The sequence below is a fragment of the Lathyrus oleraceus genome, chromosome 4 (assembly GCF_024323335.1).
Source record: "Lathyrus oleraceus cultivar Zhongwan6 chromosome 4, CAAS_Psat_ZW6_1.0, whole genome shotgun sequence".
Taxonomy (NCBI): Eukaryota; Viridiplantae; Streptophyta; class Magnoliopsida; order Fabales; family Fabaceae; genus Lathyrus; species Lathyrus oleraceus.
Genome location: NC_066582.1, coordinates 205,624,951 through 205,647,692, shown reverse-complemented (window position 1 = coordinate 205,647,692; position 22,742 = coordinate 205,624,951). Strand labels below are relative to the sequence as shown.

Here is a 22,742-nt window from a genome sequence, read left to right as displayed (position 1 = left end):
GTGTAATCCATCTCCTGCTACTCAGTGTGTCATTCACCTTGCTCACACCATGTGTTGATGCATTGTGAATAAGAACCCAAGATCTTATAGAGTCAATCATTTGTGGAGAAGAGTTTCTACTTTCTGAACTCCCACACTTTCTACTGTTTAAAGCTCTCCCTGACCAGGGATAAGAGCTATGAGGCACACCCCTCATCTCCATCTCATCTGCTTCACCCTAACTCTCAATGTTAGGGTTAAGAGCTCAAAATACCCTATTCCAGTTGGCTGTAAAGCTTAACCTTGCTTGAGCCTAATTGATTGTGTATAGTGTGTGCTAATTGACTTGTGTATTTGCTTACTTGATTCATCTGTACATGTTTGCTTATGTGTGCCTTTGTGCACTTATCATCATTACTTGTATATCATTTCATAAACATTGTTCATCACTTTGTAACATTTTGTTTTGTCCATGGAGGAGGCAAGCATAAGTCCATTGATTGGCAGTTGTTTCCTGTGATATGGTAGGAGACTAGTATAAGTCCATTGATTGGCATCTGGTATCCATGTTTTGTTTGTTTTAGGAGACTAGTATAAGTCCATTGATTGGCATTTGGTATCCTTGTTTCTTTGTTTTTTGAGACTAGTATAAGTCCATTGATTGGCATCTGGTATCCTTGTTTCTTTGCTTTTGTTAAGACTAGTATAAGTCCATTGATTGGCATCTGGTATCCATGTTTCTTTTTGTTTTAAGAGATTGGTGTAAGTCCATTGATTGGCATCTGGTGTCCATTTTGTTTTGTGAGATTGGAATAAGTCCATTGATTGGCATCCGGTATCCATTTACTTTGTTCATCTGTTATTTGCTTGTTGCATATTCCAAAGGAATCACTTAAATCATCTACATATGATCTCAAGAGGTGAACATCTAAGAAGTTTTACATCCCTTAACCCTCCCACCTGTTTGTTGCTTTAAACCTCCATTTGCATGTTAACCCAAAACTTGAAAAATACTGTGCAAACATTTTCATCTCTTTTTCAAATTAGAAACCTAGGCCCTAAGCCTCTGATTTTCAAACTTCATTTTCACAATACTTCTTTTGAATTGAATTCTAATCATACTTTGACTTCATTTTTTTGTGAATAGTCCAAACTGGTTAATTTCACTCACTCAATTGCTGTTGTGGCCCAAGTCCACTTCTTAATCAAGTTTTCATACATTAGCCATAGATCTCAATTATCTTAGTGGTTGATGTTAATCTCGCCTTTTGTCCTTAGTGATCGAACCGTAAGACTTCCATACTGAAAACAGGGTTAACCCCTCAAGTATGTCGAAGCTATTCTCACATGGTGGACTCGTTGTTTGTATAAGGTTGAGTTTTCTCCCGTGGATAATGAAAGACCTTAGGGCTTTTGTTTAAAATCAATCCACTCACTTACTTTTGGAAATCTTTTAGCCGAACTACGGCGTTTTGATCCTTACCTTCCATGGAAAGGTACGTAGGCAACAGGTTCATCCCTTCAAACACAAAAATAATAACTTGAACATTCTTTTCTCATCCCTTCAATCCATGTTTGCACAATAAATATTTCATAAACAAATAAGATTTCATACAACAAGTTGTGAAAAGGGCTCCCTAGGAGTACCTAGGACGTTTTGGGTGCCTAACACCTTCCCATTGAGTAATTAACCCCTTACCCAGAACTCTGATCTTTTCATTAGTTTTCTATGTGTAAAACTTCTTAGGCTTTTGTTCGCTTTTTAGCCATTCCTTTGGATAAATAAAAGTGCGGTGGCGACTCTATCTTTGTATGCTTTGCTTTTGGTTTAATCAATAAATCATAAAGTGACGAATACACCGCAACAAGATAACCTTTTGTTCATCCTAATCGATGACGGTTACTTTTCCGTGATTTTCTACCTCGTATCCGGTAGATGTAATCCCCTCTTTGACGGTTCTCTTTATCCAATATTCGGTATTGATATTCCTTCATCTTTTTAGTATACCACCCAGTAGCCGGTGATATATATCTTGGATAATTGCTTTGATCAAGCAATATATCCCCAGCAAGTCATTTTTTTCATTTACCCTTCTGTTGGTAACGTTTGTTTCTTCCCCCTGGATTGGTCATCACTATATACCTAGTATTCGGTATCTTGGTGTCCTCTCCCTTGGGTCGATTTATCCTTTATTAACCCAGTAGCCGGTTGTGGATAATCTTCCATGCGAGTATATTATCTACGTTCTTACGGTAATAGATAATATATCTCATGCACTCTTTGGTCGAAGCCTTTTGTTCTTCCCCAGTCGAGTAAGATTCGTATCCCTTTTTTGGAATCGAATGTCCATCATATATTCGAGCTTTGCTTTTAGCCCTCTTTTGGATGATGAGTGTCTTGGGAATATTCCCCAATTCACACTTTGGTTGGTCACCTATTATATGCCCAGTAACCGGTATCCCTGATGTTCCTTCCTCCTTGCTCCCTATTATGACTTTTTGTCCCTTGCGGAGTCAGGTTTTCCTGAGCTGAAGTACACCTTTTTAGGCCTTCCACAGATGATTTCGGATGTTTGATATCTCTCACCTTTATACCGGTCTTAGATATTCATTCTTCCCGAGCATGTTGTTCTCTCACCCTTATACCGATGTTCAGATCATATGTCTCTTTGAGCTTATTACCCAGTAACCGGTAATACCTCATCCCGTTGCTTCCTCAGAGGTGTTTTGTTTGGGTTTTCCCCAGCGAGGTCCCTTAGTGGATTCTCCCAGCCTGAGTCCGGATTTTCATCTGAAGCATCCGAAGTGGATAACTTCTGCTGTATTGGCATATTCCCCAATACATGCGCCTTTGAGTCGGCTCGGGTCTTTCCATTGATTTCTGCTCCCCAAGCTTTGAGTCGTGACCTACTCACGCATCTTATTCCTTTTCTTATCCCCATGAGAGTCCTCAAAGTCTCTGTCCCATGGAGTGAATTACTCATATGGATTATCAATTTCTCCTAATTTCTTTTCTTTCTTTGTGGACACATATCTCCACAGAGTATTACCTTTTGCATACATACATTTGCATCATGAGGTCTCTTAGGGACCAAAATTCGTCTCTCTAATATTATTTAAGCCCATTCTACCTCGTTGAGACGAAGATTTTAACATTCACTTCTCCGGCTAGAATGACCTTAAATAGGGGCATCTGTAAGACCCCAATTTTGACCCTAAGATCCCTCACGGCATCATAACATTGCATTTGCAAAGCCTCAAGGATCATTGAGCATCTTGGTTTCCTTTGCCTTTGGGTGGGACTCCTTGTGAGTGGTTTGAGATCACCAAGCATGCTTGAATTGTATATTATTGCTTTCCTCATTTTATTTACTAACCAAAAGCATAAAAATATGTCACTAACATTCTTTGTTTGTCGCTTGAGCAATCACAAGGTCAAGAGCTTCTATGAGATCATTTGTGCAAAAGTATGGTCAAGAGAAGATGAAAGCAACCATGGTAATGGTTCCCAAAGCTATCATCCATCAAATATGCCTCCCAAGTATCTCAATTCATCATTTTGATCAAAGCAAGTCAAGGGGTTTGAGGTTTGTTTCTCAAGGAAACCCTAATTCATCTGATCATCCACAATGCCTTGCTAATGAAGCAACCACAACCCATGGTCAAATACAATCAAGGGAAGTTCTATAATTCATCATTTCATTCATATTTGAGCTTATTTGAGTGTCCTCAATCATCAATTCATCAAGGCATGAGTTGTGGACTTGAGAAGTTGATCAGTCAATTCATCTGACTATTTTGAAATGCACTGAGACCTAACGTTTTATGAGTTGGTCAAATGGAGATGATCCCAAAATAAAACATGTTCTTAAGGACAATATGAACAACTTTAATGTTAATAAAAAATTGATTTGAAGCTTGGAAGGTCATCTCCCATTCCAAGACATTATAGGTCATTTTGACTAAAACCCTAATTTTGGGTCAACTTCCCAAGAACATAACTCATTCATTTTTTATGATTTTGAGGTGGGATCAAATTAATTAGAAATCTTAAGATGTCTACTTAAAATTTTATGTTGAACAAAATTTCAAAATCTCAAAGGAAATACATGTGATAATGCAAAAAATTATAGGTCACTTTGGACCAAATGCATTAAAAGGCAAAAAAGTCCAACTTCAAATGCCTATAACTTCTTTATCAAAAATACAAATTATGCAAAATTTAAGTCCATTTTTATTATATTGAGAAGATCTACAACTTTGATGTTGGAGGTTTTTTCATTTGGGGCTTTCATCAGCAAAACAGAAGGGCTTGAAGTTGGTTCATTTTGACAAAATTCTCAAAGGCATGTTTTGCACTATGAACTTCATGGCCTGTTTTCATAGATTTCCACACTTAAAATGAGTTTTTGCTTAACATAACATTTGTTCCTTATGTCAAGACCTTTCCGAACATTACCCACATGCCTATGTTTCCATTTTTTAATTGGCATTTTCGAAGAGATGAAGTTTTATGACCAAGTATGCATTTCATGGTGAAACTTCATATGCAAGCAATTGGAGGGCAAACCACACGTCCAAACCTTCTCCAAATCATTTCAGCATCCATTTGCATTTGCTTTTGGGCCCTCCATGCCCCTGTACAAGCCCATGCATGGAGGCCTTCAATTTTCATGCACACGAAATTCACCTTGCCTTGCCTCCAATTCAGCTATAAATAGACATGCTATGCTTCATAATTCTCAACCCTGAATGAACCTGAAATGCTGCAGAAATCAAAACCCAGCCACACCTAAAGGAACAAGTTCACATTTTCTTCAATTTTTCAGATCTAAAATTCAACTGAATCTGGTTGAATCCTTAGATCTAAAGTTCCTAGACCTTCATCATATGATCCATTGAACTTCTATTTTGCCAAAAGAACCAAGGAAAGGAGCTCAGATCTTCACAATTCAAAGGTTTACTTCAACTGGTTTTTTCATCGAAACTCCTTATTCCTTGACCTATTGAACAGGATATTGTGTTGTCTGAAGTTCTCTCTATAGAGGCATCATTGCTGTGTGTTTAATTTTTGAAATCAAGCAAGTTCATGATGAACACCATCATGCTTCCATCTTTGATTTCTCCATTTATAGGAATCTAGAATGGAAGTGAGTGCTACGGGAGTGATGTACATTACTTCCTCTTTCGAACGGTACCTAGATCGCCCATTTTGGTGGACATTTGCATTTCTGCAATTTTTGAGTCTCACCGGAGCTCACCGGAGAAGACGGTGGCGCTGGCCACTGTCTCTTTTTCAGATCAACTGGGAGCCTTTGGATCTGATCTCCAGTTTGTATCCCAGTCTTTGGATCTTATGACTTTTAATAATGCCTTGTGTGACGCATTTGATTGGAGACCACCATGAGCGCGCGCATGTGGAGCGTTTGATCAGCCACGTCAATTAATGAGGCTTGATCAGACGCTCCTGGTTTTTTCACCTTTTCTAATTTCTGATTGTATTTCTTTTATTTCCTTTAATTTCAAAAATTCATAACTTCTTCATTTTAATTCCAAAAAATATGGGACCAATTGCATTCTTCTCCAATTAAATTCTAGTTTCGAAAAATGATTTTTAATATTTTTTATTTTGTCATTTGATATTTTTTGTGAATTTTCTCTTTTCTGGTTATTTTTAATTCATTTTAAATAGTTTTCAATATTCAAAAAATACAAAAATATTTTCGTAACCTATTTGGATGATTATAGATCTATGAAAAATATTCTCATCAATTTTTTAATTGATTTGAGATTTTATTTCAATTAGGTTATTTTTATTCATTTTTAATTGATTAAAAATAGTTTCTGACTTTTAAAAATGCTGAATTTATTTGTCAAACTTTGTTTGACCTTGTTGAACTTGGGATAAATCACTTGGACCCTTCAAGGTTGATTTGAGGTGATTTTGAAGTTTGACCCTCCTTTAATGTTTTAATTCAAGTTTATTTTAAATATTAAAATGCCAAAAAATATTTTGTTTGTTTCTTGACTTCCAATCTTCATCTCACTTCTGTTTTTGATTGTTTGACCATGATCCTCAATGTCATTGGTCAACACTTGTTGATTGGTACATTTTATTTCATTCAATGCACTTTATTCTTTCCTTTTCCATTTTCCATTATTCATCTTCTTCTTCTTCTTTCTTCTTTTTGATCAATGAGTTAAAGGTTGATAAGTTAGCATTGATTAGGGAGGCTTAATCTTCTTTGATTCAAATCTAATTCATCTTGATCAAATGATCAAGTGAATGGCTTTGCATTAAGGATAGGTTGTTTCCTAAATCATGCAAATGACTTAAACCAATACAAGATCAATTCTCCTCTTCTTTTTTTTGGCATGGCAAGTTGTTTGAACTTGGTTCACTAATCAAGACTTCTAACTTGTGTTGTTGCCTACATTATTATTGACCGGCCTCAGATAGTTGTGACTTCTACATAAGTCCAATTACGATTGCTTAACATAGCGCTAAATTTTCCTTATGGCACACTAACTACTAACACTAACCATTAACCAGTAACATTTACTTTTTTGCACTTTACATTTATGCAATTTATCATTGTTGTACATATTATTCATTTGTTTTTCCCTTTGCTCATTGGAGCACATGTTTATGTTAATGCAATTTGCCTTTTGCTCACTTGAGCACATAATTGTGTATATATCTTTGGTGCTTGTGTTTGTTTGATTGTTATTGACCAAATGCAAAGAATTGGACAAAATGGACTTAGACTTTAGGACCTTTACCCAAGCTAATGGAGTTTGAAGAGAAACTAGGCCTCATGCCTTTAGAATGCTAATAATGTCAAAGAGCAACTAGGCTTCGTGCCTTTAGAATGCTTAAAGCTTGAAGATGACCTTGAAAGGACCAACTCCTAAACTCTTCTTGTCCATTCTTTGTTTGTTTTGCTAGAGTCTTTTAATGTATGTGCTCTTGTGCCATGGATCCCAACATTTAGCCTAAGTGAGGAACCATTTCCATGAGCCTAAGTGAGCCCAAGAGTTCATTTGATTGTTGATTGCTTGAGTTTATGCTTATGTGATTGCTTATTCCAAAGGATGGGAGCTACTTGGATCATCAATATGATCTCAAGAGAGGAACTCCATTGTGGTCTTATTCTTTATCCCTGACCTCTTGTATGCTTAGGACTTTAGCCTTTCTTCTTCTTCCCTCCACTCTAACCCTAGCCAAGCTTTTGTGCAAACATTTAACAATTGTTTTCAAAATTAGAAACCTAAGCCTTATGCTTTTGATTTTCAAACTTTTCTTTTCATAACACTTATTTTGAATTGAACTTCTAAGTCAAGTTTGACCATTTTGTAAATACTTTTCATTGGTAAATACAACCCATTCAAATGTCTTTTTGTGGTTTCAATGGCCACCTTCTTAATCAAATTTTCATAACCTTTAACTATTAGGTTTGAGTTATCTTTGAGGTAGATGTAATACTCACCTTTATCCTTAGTGATGGACAATAAGTCTTCCATGCTTATTATAGGGTTAACCCCTCACTAGCATGTTGAAGCTATCCTCACATGGTGGATTTGTGGTTTTAGGTTGAGTTTTCTCCCTTGGATAACAAAAGACCTTAAGGCTTTTGGACCAATCAATTCACCAACTCATTTTTGAGACTTTTACCCCGAACTACGAGGTTTTGATCCTAATCTTTTAAAGATGGTACGTAGGCAATGGGTTTATCCATCCAAACACAAAATGTAAATAAACTTGTATATTCTCTTCTCATCTCTTCAATCATGTTTGCACAAATAAATTTTCACAAAATACCAACCTTACAACCAATGTGAAAAGGGATCCCTAGGAGTACCTAGGATGTTTTGGGTGCCTAACACCTTCCCATTGCATAACCAACCCCCTTACCCAGATCTCTGACTTTTTTACTAGTTTTTGATTCGATAAAACTTTTAGGTTTTTGTTTGCTTTCTAACCGTTCCTTTGGATAAATAGAAGTGCGGCGGAGACTCGACTTGTATGGTTTACCTTGGATTTAGACAATATCTTTAATGGTAACGAATACCCCGCTACAGGGACCACCTATGACAAACCTGTAAAACTAGTCATGAGTGAAAAAAATGCTTCTAAGAAAAACATTGTGTCTATAGATGAAGTAGAGGAAGTAGAGATACAAAAAGACCAGAAAGTGAAGGATAAGGGAGAAGATAAAGATAAAGTTTATGTTCCACCCTCTCCTTATAAACTACCAATTCCATTTCCGCAAAGACTTAAGCAGACAAAAATTGATAACCAATATTAAAAGTTTATAAAAGTGATCGAGAAACTCCACGTAGAAATCCCTTTCACCGAAGCCATCACCCAGATACCATCTTATGCTAAATTCCTTAAGGAAATCTTAACCAACAAACGTAGGCTGGATGATCCCAAACCTTTAGAATGCAACTCCATTATTGAGAATAAACTTGCTAAGAAGGAGAAAGATCCCGAGAGATTTTCCATACCTTGTATTTTAGGGAATCATGTTTTAGACAAAGCGTTCCTAGACTTGGGAGCAAGCGTAAGCCTGATTCCTTTAGCAGTTTGTAGGAGGCTAAACCTAGGAGAATTATAACCGACTAAGATGTCTCTTCAATTAGCCGATAGATCTGTAAAATACCCAGTAGGCATATTAGAAGACATTCCAGCTAGAATCAGACAACTTTATATCCCAACAGATTTCGTGGTAATGGACATTAAAGAAGACGGAGAAATCCCGATGCTCCTTGGTAGACCCTTCTTATCAATAGCAGGAGCCATAATAAATGTTAAAAGAGGAAAACTAACTTTCGAAGTGGGTGATGAAAAGATAGAATTTATACTTTCCAAATTCCTAATGGCACCAGTCATAGAAGACTCTTGTTATGCCATCAATATCATTGATGAATGCATAAGGGAGCTAGATCAAGAAAGACCTCCCAAGACGATGAAATATTCCTTGACTTCCATAAGAGAAGATGACGGATTTAGAATGGAGCCTCACATGGATGACAACCTTTATGAATGCTTAGCACTTACCCCGAACCATATGCTATGTCCTAAGAAACCATCTATAGAGCTTAAGGAACTACCCAAGAATCTAAGATATGAGTTTTTAGATAAAGAACTAAATCGCCCAGTTATATAGATATCAAACAAACCAACTTTCAGATATCTTGCGAAAGTATCCCTCAACTTTAGGATATAACATATCTGATCTCAAAGGGATAAGCCCATCCGTGTGCATGCACTGGATCGTGCTGGAGAAAGACTCTAAACCTTCCAGAGAACATCAACGAAGGCTAAACCCTATAATGAGCGATATGGTTAAGAAAGAAGTATCGCATCTACTAGAGGCTAGTATAATTTATCAAATTTCAGATAGTAAGTGGGTGAGCCCTATACATGTGGTACCTAAAAAAGGAGGTTTCATGGTTGTGGAAAATGAGAAAGGCGAGCATGTAGCTAAACGTGTAGAAAACGGTTGGCGTATGTGCATCAACTACCAAAAACTAAATAAGGTAACTAGGAAAGATCATTTCCCTCTCCCATTCATAGATCAAATTCTTGAGCGTCTAGCTAGACACTCTTACTTTTGCTATTTAGATGGATACTCAGGATTTTTCCAAATTCCCACTCACCCCGAAGATCAAGAGAAAATAACCTTTACATGCCCTTACAGATCGTTTTCCTATAGACAAATGCCCTTCGGACTTTGCAATGCCCCATCCATCTTCCAACGCTATATGATGTCAATATTCGCAGACTTCCTAGACAAGATTATGGAAGTTTTTATGGATGATTTCTCAGTATGCGGATTCAATTTTGAAGATTGTCTAGCTAACCTTGAGAAAATGCTAGACAGATACGTGGAAACAAACCTTGTGCTAAACTGGGAAAAATGTAACGTTATGGTTACCGAAGGAATAGTATTAGGACGCATAGTCTCTGAAAAGGGAATTGAGGTTGATAAAGCCAAAATAGAGGTTATAGAAAATCTCAAACCACCTAAGACCATTAGAGAAGTCCGTAGCTTTCTTGGACACGTCGGTTTTTATCGATGTTTTATTAAAGACTTCTCTAAAATAACAAAACCTCTAACTAGCCTTCTAATGAAAGATGTCGAGTTTATTTTCGACGAAGAATGTATAGAAGCATTCAACCTTTTGAAACAAGCACTGATTTCCGTGCCTATTATGCAACCCCCAGATTGGAACCAACCCTTTGAAATCATGTGTGATGCTAGCGATTTCGTTGTTGGTGTTGTTCTAGGACAAAGAAAGGAAAAGAAATTACATGTAATTTACTATGCCAGTAGAACCCTGGATGTCGCCTAACTCAACTATGCAACAACCGAGAAAGAACTCCTCGCTGTTGTTTTTGCTATTGATAAATTTCGATCTTATATGGTCGGAGCTAAAATTATAGTTTATACAAATCATGCATCTATTCGATACCTAATAAGAAAGAAGGACGCTAAACCTAGGTTACTTCGATGGGTCCTTTTACTGCAAGAGTTTGACCTAGATATTTGAGACAAGAAGGGAACGAAAAATTTAGTTGCTGACCACCTTTCTAGGCTTGAATATTTAAAACCAGACCTAGTGCCAATAAATGAGGATTTTACCTATGATAGACTCATGGAAAAAATCGAAACCATTCAGGACGATAACTCCGATTTTCCAATGGATTGGAACATTGAAAGAACTCTAGCAGTGACCAACATACCTTGGTACGCTGACTTTATTAATTACCTAGCTGTTGATATCATACCCCCGACCTTAACTACCAACAGAAGAAGAAATTCTTTAGTGGTGTAAGGTATTTTTATTGGGACGAACCTCTCCTTTTCAAAATAGGGACATACGACATATTTCGTCGCTGTGTCCCTGAAGAAGAGGTAGGAAATATCATAAAACATTGTCACTGCACACCTTATGGTGGACATGCAGACACATCTAAAACATACGTTAAAATTCTCCAAGCAGGCCTCTACTGGCCAACATTATGGCGCGATGTTCGTGCTTACATTACCATATGTGATTGGTGCCAACACATAGGGAACGTCTCAAGGCGTGACGAAATGCCATTAAGAAATATCCAAGAAGTAGAAATCTTCGATGTTTGGGGGATTGATTTTATGGGACCTTTTCCATCATCAATGGGAAATAAGTATATCTTAGTAGTTGTTGACTACGTGTCTAAATGGATTGAGGCTATAGCCTTAACTACACATGACACTCGAGTAGTGATTAAGTTATTCAAAAACAATATATTCCTTAGATTTGGAGTACCACGCCTTGTTATAAGTGACGGTGGATCACATTTCATATCTAGAATTTTTGATAAACTTTTAGATAAATATGGAGTTAAGCACAGAGTAGCAACACCATATCACCCGCAGACTAGTGGACAAGCGGAAGTGTCAAATAGGGAGATTAAATAAATCTTAGAGAAAACAATTTCAATATCTAGAAAAGATTGGTCTCAGAAGCTTAAAGAAGCATTATGGGCCTTGTCGCATTACGCGAAAAACCGGCGGGAAAAAGACAAAGAGCCGCCACCGTGCGTTATTCATCCCAAAGGAGGGAAACGAAACGCTCGAAGTAAACCTGGAAAGGAAATGGTCTTACGACCAGAGATTGATAGGATCGGGAGTCGGTTATGCGAAGGGAAGGTATTAGCACCCCTACGCATCCGTCGTACTCGACAGGATCCACGCTCAAAAGAATAGAAAAAAGGTTGCTAAAAAGACTGCTCAAAAACTACACAAAACTGGAACGAAACACAGATGCAAGAAGACGGAAGAAGATGACTCGGCAGGATATCGCATCCTGGGCCTACGTAGTTTGTCAGACACAAACATCAGAGTCGACGTAGTTCGGGGAAACGGGAAACGTGCTCGCTAGGATATCGCATCCTATGCATACGTATCTTCTTTAACCAGAGTAAGAATCAGAGCACTCGTAGCTCGGCTAACGCACTCCGAAACAAACACTGAAAAATAGACGTTGAGATGTCAGAGCAAACACCCAAACACAAACTGGAAACGGAATTCCAATCGCTAGGCTTACATCCGACTCCACAAACGAAACGCAAACAGGAATCTGAATGCCAATCGTTGGACTTACGTCAGACTCCAAGCAAACAAACACACACGGGAAACCGACTGCCAATCGCTGGACTTACGTCAGACTCCGCATAAACAAACACCCACAGGAAACCGACTGTCAATCGCTGGACTTACGTCAGACTCCGAACAAACAAACAAGAAGAAGGAGGGTCTCGATTGCAGCTAGGGCAAGAGAAAGGGAAGGTCTCAATCGCAACGGGGGCGAGAAAAAAGGATCAAAGTTAGTTGTTAGTCAAACTCGACAAGACATCGTATCTCGTGCCTACGTATCTCATCTGAACATGAGAAGCAGAGTTGCCGTAGTTTGGCTAAACTATTCCTATATGTTTTGTGTTTTTTAAGTGAACAACGTTACTACATAATCTACTGGATGCTCGACCTTTGGAGACTTACTCACCTGTAGTAGAAGGAGTTAACGTGTCATTAAGAGGGGATCAAGTTGGGTTGTGTTTTAGGAAAGCTCACGCAAGAAAGGAAGTCCTAGACGAAGGAACCGTGCTACCTTAATTAACATGCAAACGAGACTATGCGAAGTCTAGCAAACCTATGGGAATACAATCACACCACACAAACACATACAGCATGAATTAAATACACCAACAAGGGGCTCAAACATCAAGGGTGAGGCTTTAGTCAAGGGGTCATGTCAACCTTGACAAACAAGCCAGCACTGAAAGGGTATCTGGGGGCTCTTAACCACTGACATTGATCGTCAGGGTGAGCAGATGAAAAGGTAATGAGGATTGGTCCTCATAGCTCTTAACCCGGCCTGGGTGAGCTTCAATTAATGAAAACGTGGGAGTCCAGAATGTGGGACTCTACTCCACTTGACTGACTCTATATACAAAGGATCTTTGGTGTTTATTCAAATGCATCAGCACGTAGTGCGAGCAAGATGAAAGCCTCAACTGAATAGTAGGGGATGGATTGCACATCCCTTCTATCTGCCAATGCCTCTTCACTTAGGAGGCCTTTGAAGTACATGGAACAAACATAAACAACCACAAACATTGCCTCTTAAGGAGGACTTCAGCCAAATGCCTGCCAAACATAAACGGCAGGGCTTCCAGACTACATGGAGGATAGGAATTTACCTAGGTGGTATGCCAACCACAAGCAAAGCAAAGTTCAAGTAATGAACTTAAGCAACTAAAGTACCTGTATGAAAAGCTAAACAATTAGTATTATGTTCAGACAAACAACCAACAGTTAACAGATAGCAACAGACAAACAAATCCAATATGTACAACATGTAAGCCAACAACTCAAGTGAGCTAGCCACCCAAGGACCTACAACACAATCAACATTAGTTAAACAAAACAAATTGCATCTCAATTCATGAGATCAACATTATCCATTAAGACTTATTGCTTGAACCTGAAAGGCAAAGCTCAAATTGTGAGTTCAAACCCCTAGGGCAGAGCCTAGGGTCAAAGGTGGAGAAAAAATTCAAAACAGAAGCTAATACTCAACATGAAGCAACTTTAAACAAGTAAGAACATGTCCTAAAAAGGACCAAGTCAAAAGAATTAAGCAAAGTCATCATTCAACCAAGAGAAGGTAAGGCAAGCAAAGGGTGCATACAATTGGTCAACAAGAATCAAAATTCCATATTAAAACAAAAATGACTCAAACAATCATGGAAATTTTTATGAACATACAATATGTCAAACACAATCATCATGCCAAAAATTGGAAACAGAGGAGCTCATTTGATAAGGCAATGAAAATGAAGTAGATCAACATCAAATTGTGTGACATACATTGTCACACCATATTAACACATGCCTAAAGCAGAAAAGGAAAATTCTAAAAATGCATAACCACGTCTCACAAGTCATGTATCATGTTGGGAATCAGTGTTTAAAATTTCATGGCAATTGGACAAGTATTGAGCATTTCACACCAATTTGAATGAGGCAAGGTCCATTTGTATACATGTTCAATCAATTCAACACAATTAAATATCCAGACATGGTAAATCCATAAAATCAACACCATAAAATACTAGACAAACACATGATCATGTAGAAAAAAATTGGGAATTAATTGGATCATTATTCTATTTTTTAGGATTTTTTTGAAATACATGAATAAAATGAAATAAAATGGTGAGAACATGAAAATAATATGAAAAATATGAATGAAATTGAGATTGCATTCAGGCAGAATCGAACAGGCGCGGCATCAAAACGCACAGTATCAATAATTGAAGTGGCACGCCACATCACTGGTCAATGCATATGTGGAATGGTCAAGGAAACAAGAACCAATGAATTCGCCACGGATGCACACGCAAGCAGATGACATGGAAATGAATTAACCAACAAATGTTGCAAGCAAGAATCGAACGCGTGCTCATGAAGTGAGAGGCGCTTCTACAGTGGAATTGCATGAGCTGCACTAGAAAGCCCTAGCTACAGTAAGCACGGCCATGCACGGTGGTTTCCACCGTCTTCTTCATGAAGACGGTGGCTGAACAGTAATCACCATCAATTTTTTTTGCAGAATCACATAAAACAAATACCGTTCGAAAGGTTATTCCAAGCACAATCCAAATCTAGCATCAACTAATCACAATAAGCCGTGGATAATGAGAATCGAAGGAAAACATTCTTGAACACAAAACTTTAAATCATCATAACACAGCCAATTCTCAACCAAATTCCATGAAATTTATATCAGATTGATCAGCAAGCAAGGATCTACAAGATTATACACATAAAAAAGAGAATTGAGAGGTTCGAAAACCTAACCTCTGGAAGAACAGTCACTGAAATTTGCAGTTCCAAGGCCTGGCAAGTGTGTAGATCTACTCCTGAGCACTTGTGATGAAGCTTTATGAAGAAATTGAGGCTTGGAGAGGCTTAGATCTAGCTCAAATAACAGTTTCCATCTTCACCTTCATGAGCTTGCTATATGCTTGATTTCTGCTCGAATCTTCCAAACCAAAGTTTGATCTACACTAAATGAAGATCAGAGAACAAGAATATGGAAGAAAATCAAAGGCTTATGTGGAAGAAATTGAAGTTTTAAATTGGAGAAATTTTGGAGGGAACTTGAATTTAGATCTAGAAAATGGTCCAGATTCCAAAATTCTGTTAGGATTTACTATTTATACCATGTGTTAATCCATTTGCTAATGACAATTAAGCATGGTTAATGAAATTTTAGTGAGAAAAGAGGTGTTATGCCAAAATTGATTTTTCACCCCATGCATGGCAATCCCACATGAACAGTACACATGCACCATGCAATTTCACTTAAAACCATATTATGAACATGTTGGAATGGTTAAAAAGCTCATATAATGCACCAAATTCAAATTCATGATTTTCCCTCCAAAATGAGCATGAATGATCAAATGGTCATGTGATGAAATTTCATGCAATGTGATGAATGATTTAGAAAATACATGTCATGAGAAGAAATATGCAAAAAGAGGCACTCATTTTGGAGTTTTAGATCAAAAGTTATGGCATTTTGAAGTTCCATGCACACTTGGCAATGATTTGATCACATCTCCTCAACCATTCATCAGATGCTCATGATCTTGGACTTTTTTGAAATGGGAGAGAAAGATATTCAACTTTCATGTTGGACAAAAATTCATTTGAAGCTTCCTTGATGATGTAAAATCAAGTAGAATTTGAACAAAAAACTTTCCATTTTTGGAAACTTTCAATTACAAGTCACTTTCCATTTTGGGAAACTTTTGATCTGGCTTCAAATCCTTCAAGGTAGATGTTTGACATGTTGAATAAACCTCTTTGGGACATGAATGGGGTCTCTCAAACCATTTCTCCACCTCCTAGCCCTCAGTTGACTTTCAGTTGACTTTTATGGGGCCCAGATGACTTGGCAGTACACTGTGGACTTTTGAGCCTCTACCACTTGGTCAAGTTGCTTCAAAATGAACCTTGGCTCATATAAGCTCTCTAGAACAACCATAGGGATTTCATCTCAAGGAAAAACCTTGCTCTTTGGCACAGATGAATTCTCCTGATGCCAGTCTTGACTGATAAGATGCAATGTACTATGCCATGTTAATGTAATGTCAATGACTTAAAAATGAAATGATTGCATGAATGGGGGGTGCAAATTTGAGGTGCTACAGCTTCCCCTATTCAATCAACTGGGAACATGAATGGGTGAGAGCAGCGGCTGTCAGACCTTCCAGGTAAATAGGGATTGAATACCAAAAGAACCATAGAAATTTGCACTCTGCGAGGGATAAAGCGAAGAAAGGAGTGTTCACCAGCGGCCGCTTCCACTGGGGATTTGATATTTATCACTGGACCAGACAAGACGTTTACCGACAACTCTACTGGGGATTTTGATTTTTATCGAAGAAAGAAACCACGACCCGACGTCAATGGACGAATGGGAAGAGAAACCACGACCAAACGCCAACAGACGAATGGGAAAGACTCAACCAGACATCAACGGATGAATGGGAGAAAGAAACCACGACCAGACATCGACAAATGAATGGGAAGGACTCAACTAAACATCAACGAATGAATGGGAGAAAGAAACCACGACCAGACATCGAAAAATGATGAGTGGGAAGAGAAACCACGACCAGACGCCAACGGATGAATGGGAAGGACTCAACCAGACATCAACGGATGAATGGGAGAAAGAAACCACGACTAGACATCGAAAAATGATGAATGGGAAAAGAAACCACGACCAGACGCCAACGGATGAATGGGAAGGACTCAACCAGACATCAACGGATGAATGGGAGAAAGAAACCACGACCAGACATCGAAAAATGATGAATGGGAAGGACTCAACCAGACATCAACGGATGAATGGGAGAAAGAAACCACGACCAGACATCGAAAAATGATGAGTGGGAAGTGTCGCGGCGGGATTTTTCACGAGATTATGTATTGATTGAACTTAACCCGTTTCAAAAATATTTTAAATGCAAGAGTCGCCACCGTCTTTTATTTTATCCAAAAATAGGAAGGGAAAAATAACGATAAATCCCTTTAGAGTTACGGGTTCGGGGGTTGGTTATGCAAAGGGAAGGTATTAGCACCCTCTACATCTGTGGTACTCCACAGGAACCTTTTTGCTTATGTTTATGTGAATGCTTTGCTTTTTTCGCTTGATTGGGGAGATGAGAAAAGAACTTGATTTTATTGCTTTTGGACTCGATAAAGTCGTAGACTTCATGCCTACGTATCTCCAAGGCGCAATGGAGAAATCAGAATCCACGTAGTTCTCCCAAAAGAAAAGGGGAAAGTCTGTTTTGTTGATTTTAGATTTGAACAAGCCTAAACCCTAAAGAAATAAATAAATGGGCTCATTACAGGAAAGCCCAAGAGTAAGCTTATGAGTGTGTGAAAAGGGTTTCTTAAACGACGACCGTTGGAATCACATCGGGTTTCTCTTTTTTGGATTTTTCGATTTTTTAACATAAAACGTGAACAATACGATTAAACACACAATACAAAAAATAAAAAATGCGAGAAAGTAAATTATTACAACACAGTTAGCTATGAATAGTTAGTATTACGAATAGTTAGTGGAGTTAATCGAGCTGAAACTGAAACGAAACGGTTAGTAACAACATAAACAAATATAAAAAACAATATAAACATTTACTTTAGACAAAATAAACATTTGATATAAATAAACATTTAATTAAAATAAACATTTAAACAAATAATTAATTTAACTAACATTTAAATAAAACATATATGCAAAATAATAATAAAAGATAAACAATATTTAGTAAACAAAAGTAATATATATATATATATATTTTAGACAATAAATATATAGTAGACAAAAATAATATATATGTACATTTAGACAAATAATATATAATAGACAAAAATAATATATATAAATATATATATATATATATATATATATATATATATAATATATATATATATATATATATATATATATATATATATATATATATATATATATAGACAAATAATATATAATAGACAAAGATAATATATATATATATATATATTATATATATATATATTTATTTAGATATATAATAGACAAAAATAATATATATATATATATATATATATATATATATATATATATATATATATATATATTATATATATATTTAGATAAATAATATATTAAAACACATGTCGGCAGGCCGGAACTTTGCCTATTTCAGAGGTAAGTGAAGAATATTACCTTGTGTGAAGAGGATGAACTTCTGATCGTCCAAATGATCGACCGAAAGCTGGAAACCGTCACCGACGCAGTGCTGGCTGCCTTCGTGAGTACCTGACTTCAACGTCGCTTTTGATTGGTGAAACGACACCGGAATGAAATGAAACTTGGATATTTGTGACCTGGACTCAACAAACTTCAAAGATATGAAATCGGTTTTGTGTTTCGGTGAATAATCGGGACGATTTTGGGTTACCGAAAATGAAGAACAAGTGAAATACGGTAATGCTTTTGGAAAAATATTTCTTTTCAATTCTCTGTTTCTCTCACCACACGTTTTTTTCTTACTGATCCACCTCTCCTCCTTTTTTTCTTACTAACAACATCTATATATATATATATATATTTAGATTACTTAAACAATAGGAAACCTAAAAAATATCTAACATAAATTAATAATATATATTTAGATTACTTAAACAATAGGAAACCTAAAAAATATCTAACATAAATTAATAATATATATTTAGATTACTTAAACAATAGGAAACCTAAAAAATATCTAACATAAATTAATAATATATATTTAGATTACTTAAACAATAGGAAACCTAAAAAAATATCTAACATAAATTAATAATATAATTTATATATTATATAATAATAATAATAATAAACTAATATAATATTAATCCTAATTAAATAAACTAATTAACAACTAAACACAATTAATATTAAGCACAAATAATATTAAACGGCACACGATTAAAATACGATAAAATCGAGCGACACGAACGCGATAAAAATGATGACATTTTGCACAGCAAAATAGACAAATTGATAAAACCAATAAACCAGTAAACCGGTAAACCAGTAAAATCAACAACACGACTCAAACAGACTCGATTAAATCACACGGCACAACACGTAATTAAATAAACAACCCTAGGCAATAATAAAATCAACACGACATCACGAAAACACTGACAAACACAATCACAAATAATCAGACAATACGAAAACTCTAATATATTCGAAATACAGTCAAAATACCGACAAACAAACAATTAAATAGATAAAAACGCACAAAACCTAATCGAAGCGATGCCACGCACAAAAGAGATAAGCGAGATAAATACGAGGCAACGATATCGGCCAGGTTTTGCTAAAACAACGAAATACAACACGGTAAGCAACGAAAACACACAAAACCTAATCAAACCAGTTGTCACGCGAAGTTTAAGAAATTGAAATGAATACGAGACAACGAGATTAATCAAGATGTGGTCAACAAAGCCAAAGTCAAATTTGGGGGTGCGACAGATGCCCCTATTTAATTAACTTAGGCCAGATTGCCGGAGGCTATCGAATGGCGTAAGGTAATTAAATATGACAAACGCCACAAAATTTGACCGCAAATGCATGTATGCATGATGCAAAAGACAGACAGACACAGAGACACAGGAGTGCAAACTCTATTGGGGAAGGACATACACCGACTCAATGCATGAAGGTAAACACTGAGAACACTCAGCTGGGGAAGATTCACTACCTATTCATAGATGGAAAATAGGAGGAAAAGAGATATCGACTCAATGCTGACGATACATCACTATCTCATAGATAAAAGTGGGAAAAGATCAATATAACAAGAGTACTGATGTGACAGTACATTACCAACTCAAAGATGGAGGTAACAGAAAAGATGAATACCAACTCAAGGATGAAGGTATAACAAGGGCATAATAAGAATCGAACTGCGTTGACTCATGGTTGACAGCTCACTACCCACTCATTGATGAGGTAAACAGGACATGCCAACTCAAAGTTGAAGGCAAGCTTCAAAAGATTGATAATAACACTGCTAGGGAAATCAAATTCCAACTCGTTGATGATGGTGTAGATGAAGAATCAGATCTAAGGATCATTGTGTAGACTTACAGTTGAATGCACACTACCAACTCATTGATGAGGTAGACAGAGAAATGCCGACTCAAAGTTGAAGGCAACCACCGATTCATTGACAAAGGTGTTTAAAAGAATTTAGAACATATTTTCCTGGAGATGTTTATCATTATCGACTCAAAGATGACGGTGGAAGGACAAAATGTACCTAACTCATAGATGAAGGTACTCCATCAACTCAAAGACGAAGATGGAATCAGAAGTTATCTGTGCAGACTCAAAGATGAAAGCACACTATCAGTTCAACAAGGATCAAACATACCCTACTCATAGATGAAGGTACTCCATCAACTCAAAGACGAAGATGGAATCACAGGAAAATGTGCGAACTCAAAGATGAATGCATATTACCAGCTCAAAGTTGCAGGTACTTCACCAACTCAAAGACGAAGGTGGAATCAAAAGGAATCTGTGCTAAACTCAAAGACGAAAGCACGCTACCAGCTCAAAGTTGCAGGTAGAACCATGGAACTTTCTGTGAGGATGTTATCAACTCATAGATGGAGATAGTAATTAATTTATCCGAGGGATAACAAAGGTTACCACTCATGGATGTAGGTAACTCAAGTTTGTAACGGGTACCAACTCAAAGATGAAGGCATAAAGGACTTGGACACAATATCTGTCATGTCTGTTTTACTGAATGAGAGTCACAAAGACTATATTGTTGCCTTCTTTTACTGGCAATTTCTGAGCTTTATCTGGAGACACGAGGTTCAAACTAGGATAGAACTAGAATGAAACGGTCAAACAAGACTTCAACTGAAGAGGAATGAACTCATCAGGATTTACAACTGAAACAACCATCTTCCACGAGGCATAAATCTCTGTTGGGAACATGACCAATAACAGGTATTTTGCTGCTTATGAGGATACTCTATATGGAGAGATTGACTCAACCCACAATATAAACAAGGAAACAAGGTGCATAGGAATGCAAGCATGATATGTCATAGATATGCATGAATATTTAGTAATGAATGCATGATGGACAGACAAAACTAGGAATAACTAAAAATGTTAACAGCTGCATAAGGACTTGCTGGAGATTTGCACTGAGACTCGCTAGGGAGTAGTACAAAGACTTGCTGGGGATTGGTACAAGAGCACCATATCCAGGTTTCTTTAAAAGTCTGTCTCTGCTGAGGATTCCGTAGAAGAATGGAGATGCCTTCTACTTCAAAAATGTAGGAGATTCCCTGTGGTTCTTGAATTTGTGAGGTATATGAGGATTGGACCTTTCTGAGGACTCCGCTGGGGATATAAGGTGTTATCCTCTGGAAATAAGATGATATTGTAAGAGAAGTCCTGCAATTCTTGAATTTGTTGATAATGCAGAAGGGATTATTCTTCTGGAAGACTCCGCTGGGGATAAAGTCCGCTGGGGATAGGTGGTATCTTTCCAGGGAATAAGAATATAGGGGAAATCTATCCTTGATTTTTTTGCTTTAATTATCATAGAGACTTTCTGTATCTGAAGACTCTGCAGGGGATTATGGTGTCTGATATCTGGTTACGAGATCTTTCCTCTAGGAGACTCTGCCGGGGAACAGTGATGTCTGACCTTTGAATATAAATGAGAATTCAGGAGAAATCCTGCAATTCTTGAATTTGCTTAAAATGCATAACACACTCTTCTTTTACTACAAAACATTACTGAGGCGGAGACATATCCTTCTATTGAATGGACAGAGAACAACAGGAGATTCCCTGTAGTTTCTGAATATCAACTTTCTTCACTCGCTGAGGGATGGAGACCTCTGTATTACTCCTGCTCAGGGAAATCAAATCTTCCTTCTCATCCTCTGCTGGGGACATTGCTGATCCCGCCTTAATAAATTACTGGGGAAATACCTGTAGTAATCCCATAGGCCAAATTTGTAACTTAAAACCTGGATCAAATGTCTCAATCCTTTTAGAATTACTAGGACCACATGTCTCAATCCTTTCAGAATTACTAGGACCACATGTCTCAATCCTTTTATTGATGTCCACAAATCAAAATAAATAATCTTTATATTTTTCAAAAACTGTTTTTAATTCAAAACTTTTGTTTCAAAACATATCTGTCAAAGTAAAAGAACTTTCGTAAATTGAAATGAAAATTAAGAGTGCCAAGAAATATAGAAAGGCTCAAATTGATTTGATAGGATGGTAATCAGCCAACAACGTGATTCCATAGATCTTTACAAATTGGAAAATGGTAATTTCGTGGAAAAAGGGTATGTTGAACTACAATGACATCATTCTCTCTTCCACTTTTGACCTGTATTGCAGCCTTGAGAAAGTTGGAGAACTGTTGAAAATATTCTGATACTTCAATGATCTTATCTCTGTTATGCAGTTACTTGCCTGAAATCCCTAACTTTTGCCTAGATTGCCCTTTCGGGTTTTCAATCTACCGGGATAATATTCTCTTTGTTTTTTTATGTCTCTAATTTCTGCTTGGACCGCCCTTTCAGGTTTTC

The 22,742-nt window shown here is 37.0% G+C and overlaps 1 protein-coding gene across 1 annotated transcript; it reads left to right on the top strand.

The window, feature by feature from the left end:
- Window positions 1-9,753: 9,753 nt before the first annotated feature.
- On the top strand, window positions 9,754-11,450 carry LOC127136676 (uncharacterized). Its single transcript, XM_051063209.1, has 2 exons — window positions 9,754-10,302; window positions 10,800-11,450. Exons 1-2 carry the CDS (start codon window positions 9,754-9,756, stop codon window positions 11,448-11,450), a joined length of 1,200 nt encoding a protein of 399 aa, XP_050919166.1.
- The last annotated feature ends 11,292 nt before the right edge of the window (window positions 11,451-22,742 follow it).